The following is a 7485-nucleotide window of genomic DNA, read 5'->3' as shown; positions in this document are numbered from 1 at the left end:
CGCGTTTCAAAATAAAACCACTTCCGACCATGGGCGGAGTTTGACTTTTGTGGGAGTGGGGGCTGAACATGTTGATGAAACCGAAACGCTGTGTCAGCAATAAAATTAACTTACTATAAATGTATCTTGACACTGTTCGTGTACCCATTCATTTAAAATTGGATGCCATTAACGGCCATGTACGTCATTCCATTCATTTCAAATGTCAAACATTTCCCCTTCATTTACAATGGCCGGAAAACAGGTGGTTGTGATTTTTGACCGCTTAACATTACAGCCAATGACATTCAACTGGGCTCCATGTAAGTATGTCGATGCCATTGACAGCCATGCAACAGGATATGTCCCCAAATCAACAGGAAATCAACAGGAAGTTTCCCCGAAATGTCCCCAAATCAACAGGAAGTGACCTGATATCAAAAGGAAGTGTCCCGAAATGTCCTCAAATTAACAAGAAGTGACTTGATATTAACGGAATGTGTCCCCGAAATGTCCCCAAATCAACAGGAAGTGACCTGATATCAACTGGACGTGTCCCCCAAATGTCCCCAAATCAATAGGAAGTGACTTGATATTAACGGAATGTGTCCCCGAAATGTCCGCAAATCAACAGGAATTGAACTGACATCAACTGGACATGTCCCCGAAATGTCCCCAAATCAACAGGAAGTTACCTGATATGACCGGGACGTGTACCCGAAATGTCGCCAAATCAACAGGAAGTGACCCGATACTAACGGAAGGTGTCCCAAAAATGTCCCTAAATCAACAGGAAGTGACCTGATATCAAAAGGAAGTGTCCCCCAAATGTCCTCAAATTAACAGGAAGTGACCAGATATGACCAGGACATGTCCTCAAATCAACAGGAAGTGACTTGATATTAACGGAATGTGTCCCCAAAATGTCCCCAAATCAACAGGAAGTGACCTGATATGACCAGGACGTGTCCCCCAAATTAACAGGAAGTGACCTGATATTAACGGAAGGTGTCCCAAAAAATGTCCCCAAATCAACAGGAAGTGACCTGATATTAACGGAAGGTGTCCCAAAAAATGTCCCCAAATCAACAGGAAGTGACCTGACATCAACTCGATGTGTACCCCAAATGTCCTCAAATCAACAGTATGTGACCTGTTATCAAAAGGAAGTGTCCCCCAAATGTCCTCAAATCAACAGGAAGTGACCTGATATGACCAGGACATGTCCCCGATATATCCCCAAATCAACAGGAAGTGACTTGATATTAACGGAAGGTGTCCCAAAAATGTCCCCAAATCAACAGGTATCAACTCGATGTGTCCCCTAAATGTTCTCAAACCAACAGGAAGTGACCTGATATGACCGGGACATGTCCCCGAAATGTCCCCATATAAACATGAAGTGGCCTGATATCAACAGGACTTGTCCCCGAAATGTCCCCAAATTTACATGAAGTGGCCTGATATGACCAGGACATGTCCCCGATATATCGCCAAATCAACAGGAAGTGACTTGATATTGACAGAAGGTGTCCCAAAAAATGTCCCCAAATCAACAGGAGGTGACCTGACATCAACTCGATGTGTACCCCAAATGTCCTCAAATCAACAGGAAGTGACCTGTTATCAAAAGGAAGTGTCCCCCAAATGTCCTCAAATCAACAGGAAGTGACCTGATATGACTAGGACATGTCCCCGATATATCCCCAAATCAACAGGAAGTGACTTGATATTAACGGAAGGTGTCCCAAAAATGTCCCCAAATCAACAGGTATCAACTTGATGTGTCCCCTAAATGTCCTCAAACCAACAGGAAGTGACCTGATATGACCGGGACATGTCCCCGAAATGTCCCCATATAAACATGAAGTGGCCTGATATCAACAGGACTTGTCTCCGAAATGTCCCCAAATTAACATGAAGTGGCCTGATATGACCAGGACATGTCCCCGATATATCGCCAAATCAACAGGAAGTGACTTGATATTGACAGAAGGTGTCCCAAAAAAATATCCCCAAGTCAACAGGAAGTGATCTGATATCAACTCGATGTGTCCCCTGAAATGTCCTCAAACCAACATGAAGTGACCTGATATGACCGGGACATTTCCCTGAAATGTCCCCATATCAACATGAAGTGACCGGATATCAACAGGACTTGTTCCCGAAATGTCCCCAAATTAACAGGAAGTGATGTGATATCGGCACTGCCCCTGAATTTCGACGGACCATTTATTCGTGCGGAACCTTTGGGTTCGACGCCGTTTCCACCGGAAGCATTAACGGCACGCCACGCAAAACAATCGTTTGAGTGTATTGACGTTCATCTGATGCGCATTCTCCATTTTTATTTTTATTATCTTGATGTACATTCGCTTGGACTAACATTAACCTCGACCAAACGCTAACGACAGGCACCTTGACCCCTGTTCAAACCGAAAGCGGGAGGATAGGAGCGTTGCTATGGCGGCCGGTGGCTCCGACGCCGACTGCGACTGGCTTCGCTCGGGTCCACTAGAGTGGAGCGCTTACGTCAACAACGAGCTCCGAGTGACGACGGCGGGAAAAGAGTTCGGAGGCTGGTTGCTCACCGTCGACCCCGTGTCTGGCAGGTCAGCACTAACGCCCTCGGACGTCGTCAAAAGTGCACGAGACGAGTAGGATGTAACGTTTGCTGGCTGTCCGACATTTGAAAAACTTCCGCTTGAAACAAAATCCACAAAGAACCCACAGCGTTCAAATACTCGTGGTCTCCCCAATCTGGGGCCAGGGGCGGATCTAAAAAAAATTGATAGGGGGGCATTGTAATGTTCTGCTATTTGATTATTAACATACGAAGGAACACCGTGTGGCAAATTTCAGTGAGCTGCTCGATTTATTCTCATGTCCATATACTCAAAGAACAACAAGTAAAACACATAAAACAAGCACATAAGAAATAAGGCAGCACCCTCTATAGGGCAGTCGTAGCATAGCTATTATTACAGGCATGAACTTTTTTAAGATTCCATCATCGATTCTTTGGAGAATGATACGGCACTCTGTGACGATTCACAGGAAGTGTCCCCCAAATGTCCTCAAATCAACAGAAAGTGACCTGATATCAACTGGATGCGTCCCCGAAATGTCCCCATATCAACAGGAAGTGACTTCCATGTCAATAGGACGTGTCTCCAAAATGACCGTAAATCAACAGGAAGTGACTTGATATCCACAGGATGTGTCCCAAAAATGTCCCCAAATCAACACGAAGTGTCCTAATATCCACAGAACGTGTCCCCGAAATGTCCCCAAATCAACACGAAGTGTCCTAATATCCACAGGACGTGTCTCCGAAATGTCCCCAAATCAACTGGAAGTGTCCCGATATCCACAGGAAGTGTCCCCGAAATGTCCCCAAATCAGCTGAAGTGACCTGATATCCACAGGACGTCTCCCCAAAATGTCCCCAAATCAACAGGAAGTGTCTACGAAATGTCCCGAAATCAGCTGAAGTAACCTGATACCCACAGGATGTCTCCCCAAAATGTTCCCAAATCAACTGAAGCGACTTGATATCAATAGGACATGTCCCCGAAATTACCGTAAATCAACAGGAAGTGACTTGATTGCCATATGATGTGTCCCAGAAATGTCCCCAAATCTACAGGAAGTGACTTGATATCCACAGGACATGTCCCCGAAATGTCCCCAAATCAGTAGGAACTGTCCTAATATCCACAGGACTTGTCCCCGAAATGTCCCCAAATCAACAGGAAGTGACTTGATATCCACAGGAAGTGTCCCCGAAATGTCCCCAAATCAACAGGAAGTGACTTGATATCAATAGGACATGTCCCTGAAATTACCGTAAATCAACAGGAAGTGACTTGATAGCCATAGCATGTGTCCCAGATATCCACAGGACATGTCCCCGAAATGTCCCCAAATAAACAGGAAGTGACTTGATATCCACAGGACATGTCCACGAAATGTCCCCAAATTAACAGGAAGTGACATGTTTTCCACAGGAAGTGTCCCCGAAATGTCCCCAAATCAACTGGAAGTGACCTGATATCCACAGGAAGTGTCCCCGAAATGTCCCCAAATCAACTGAGGTGACCTGATATCCACAGGGCGAAATGTCCCCAAATCAACAGAAGTTACTTGATATCCACAGGAAGTGTCCCCGAAATGTCCCCAAATCAACAGGAAGTGACTTGATATCAATAGGACATGTCCCTGAAATTACCGTAAATCAACAGGAAGTGACTTGATAGCCATAGCATGTGTCCCAGAAATGTCCCCAAGTCAACCGGAAGTGACCTGATATCCACAGGACATGTCCCCGAAATGTCCCCAAATAAACAGGAAGTGACTTGATATCCACAGGACATGTCCACGAAATGTCCCCAAATCAACAGGAAGTGACTTGATATCCACAGGACATGTCCACGAAATGTCCCCAAATCAACAGGAAGTGACCTGATCTCCACAGGAAGTGTCCCCGAAATGTCCCCAAATCAACTGAGGTGACCTGATATCCACAGGGCGAAATGTCCCCAAATCAACCTGAAGTGACCTGATATCCACAGGAAGTGTCCCCGAAATGTCCCCAAATCAACAGGAAGTGACTTGATATCAACAGGACGTGTCCCGGAAATGACCGTAAATCAACAGGAAGTGACCTGATATGACCATGTCATGTCCCCGAAATGTCCCCAAATCAACAGGAAGTGACCTGATAGATCTGTATCTACCACATCAAAGCCCCATTTACATTTCTTTTTTTAAATTAAGGAGAATTAGAATAGAACTTTATTGTCATTGTCAACAAAACATTGTCAACAACAAAATTTGATTTGATGCGCTTTAAGTCTTTCCTTTAATATTAAAAAGGACACAATGTTATGCAGAGGTGTACTTATAATAAGAATTTTAGAGACAAATGATAATATTTACAGTGGCGACAGTTGGGGGGGCGTTTTCGTCTTCCTTGGGGGGGGGGGGGCATAACACAAAATAATTGAGAGGCATGGAATCAAAGTTTGCTAAGATATCATGTGGACACCACTATTTAACTGATGGCAATGTCAAATGCTCTTTCATAGTCGCCTGGGGTGGCAAGCCTTCTTTTAGGGTGGCAGTTGCCACCCTGGTGGAGCCGCCCCTGCCTGGGGCCCCTCACCGTTAATCCCAGTGACGGCCATTTTTATGCTCCCGCAGCCTGGTTCTGGTCACCTTGGGCACGACGGTGGACGAGCCCGACGCCATCCGGGTGGTGATGGGCGACGCGGTACGGCGCGTGGAGAAACTACGGAAGGCGGACGATGCTGCTGCCTCGCGTCTGCGCCGGCTGTTTCCCGCACCGGCGCCCGGCGGGTCGGATCCACGACGGCGGGACGCGCTCCACCGCTGGCTTGAGAGCCACCACGTGCCCGTGGAGGAACGCGGCGACGGGCTGCGGGTGGCCGGCGCGCTCACCGTGGCGCCGCCGTACGGGCCGGACGACTGTGTCGGCGACAACCCTGTCGTCTTGCACAGGGTGCGGAAGCTGCTGGAACAATACTACGCACAGGAAGTCGCTCCTTCTCACTTATGTTCCGTCAAATAAACACTTATCAATGAATCACATTTTTTGGGGCACCTCAACTAAGGGTGGGAATGTCACGATCAGTGGTGGATACTGGACTTTCAATGATGGGAAGCTCAGGGGGAGGAGCTCAGCGGCACTCACTGTTTGGTAGGGAAAGAAACTAGAACGCCAGAAGTCTGCAAACACAAGTAGCTATAATAATTCAACAGGAAGTAACCTGATATGACCAGGACATGTCCGCAAATCAAATGGAAGTGACCTGATACCAATAGGACATTCCCTAAATCAACAGGAAGTGTGACCTGATATGACCAGGACATGTCCCCCAAATGTCCCCAAATCAACAGGAAGGGACCTGATATGACCAGGACATGTCCCAAAATGACAGAAAGTGACCTGATATCAACAGGACATGTCCCCAAATCAACAGGAAGTGACCTGATATCAATATGTCCCCAAATCAATAGGAAGTGACCTGATATGACAAGGACATGTCCCCCAAATGTCACCAAATCAACAGGAAGTGACCTGATATGACCAGGACATGTCCCCCAAATGTCACAAAATCAACAGGAAGTAACCTGATATCACTAGGACATGTCCCCCAAATGTCACCAAATGAACAAGAAGTGACCTGATATGACCAGGACATGTCCCCCAATGTCCTCAAATCAACAGGAAGTGACCTGATATCAATAGGACATGTCCCCGGAATGTCCCCAAATCAACAGTAAGTGACCTGATATCAATAGGACATGTCCCCGGAATGTTCCCAAATCAACAGTAAGTGACCTGATATCGGTAGGACATGTCCCCAAATAAACAGGAAGTAACCTGATATCAATTGGACATGTCCCCAATTTAACAGGAAGGGACATGATATTAATAGGACATGTCCCCAAATCAACAGGGAGTGACCTGATATCAATACGACATGTTCCCAAAATGTCCCCTAATCAGCAGGAAGGGACATGATAATCAATGGGACATGTCCCCAAATCAGCAGAAAGTGACCTGATATGACCAGGACATGTCCCCCCCCAATGTCACCAAATCAACAGGAAGTTACCTGATATGACGAGGACATGTCCCCTAATGCCCCCAAATCAACAGGAAGTGATCTGATATGACCAGGACAAGTACCCAAATGACAGGAAGTGACCTTGATATGACCAGGACATGTCCCCGAGTGTCCCCAAATCAACAGGAAGTGACCTGATATCAATAGGACATGTCCCCAAATATAACAAGATCATTGATTCGCTCATTTTGCTGTCAATCAAAAAGTGATTCAGCCTCAGACAATTATTCCAAACATCATGCTGAGAAGCAGTGTGTTAGTTGTTTTTAATTTTTTCCTTTTATTGTGTTGTTTTAAATTGGGCATTGAGTCTGTTAATTCAATATCTTGTTCACAATCTCAATCTTAGAATCTCATTGGATGGATAAATGTTCCAAAATTTAAAGTGAACTTCTATTACTTTTGAGCTGACTGGGTATTGTATGTAATGTACCAAGTTCAGTTTTTTTCCATCAACAATTGAACAGATTTTCGAAATGTTTTTTTTTTTTTCTAACAATACAGCAATTCACATCTACATGACAGACGGAAAAACAAAACTCCTACAAGTACAATATGCCAGGGGTTTAAAAAAAAAAAAAAAAACATTAAATCTGGAACAATAATAAAATGTTTTTAGAGCCTTTGGATTTTTTTTTTTTAACTTTGGTATCGATTACTACGGAGCCCCCCGGGTGCCAGGGTAGAAAAAATGAAAAACCCGGGTGGCAGGATAGAAAAAATAAAAAATCATAGATAATCTGTACCCACAGTTTAGTAATCTGTGGGTACAGTTTAGTTTTGATTGGAAAATTTGCACTTATGAATAAAAAATTTGCACTTATGAATAAAAAAAAGCTAAAAATAAGTA

At 45.0% G+C, this 7485-nt stretch overlaps 1 protein-coding gene across 1 annotated transcript; it reads left to right on the top strand.

The window, feature by feature from the left end:
- The first annotated feature begins 2241 nt into the window (after window positions 1-2241).
- On the top strand, window positions 2242-7239 carry gemin6 (gem (nuclear organelle) associated protein 6). The gene is made up of 2 exons (XM_057842496.1): window positions 2242-2591; window positions 5185-7239. Exons 1-2 carry the CDS (start codon window positions 2443-2445, stop codon window positions 5570-5572), a joined length of 537 nt encoding a protein of 178 aa, XP_057698479.1. The 5' UTR covers window positions 2242-2442; the 3' UTR covers window positions 5573-7239.
- The last annotated feature ends 246 nt before the right edge of the window (window positions 7240-7485 follow it).

The sequence above is a fragment of the Corythoichthys intestinalis genome, chromosome 8, assembly GCF_030265065.1.
Source record: "Corythoichthys intestinalis isolate RoL2023-P3 chromosome 8, ASM3026506v1, whole genome shotgun sequence".
NCBI classification, from domain to species: Eukaryota; Metazoa; Chordata; class Actinopteri; order Syngnathiformes; family Syngnathidae; genus Corythoichthys; species Corythoichthys intestinalis.
Note: the sequence above shows the minus strand (reverse complement) of the source record. Positions and strands in the feature narration are given on the sequence as shown.

Coding starts and splice junctions, on each gene's coding strand:
- gemin6 (XM_057842496.1), top strand. CDS start 2,443: ATGGCGGCCGGTGGCTCCGACGCCGACTGCGACTGGCTTCGCTCGGGT. Junction 2,592..5,184: donor GTCGACCCCGTGTCTGGCAG/GTCAGCACTAAC, acceptor ATGCTCCCGCAG/CCTGGTTCTGGTCACCTTGG.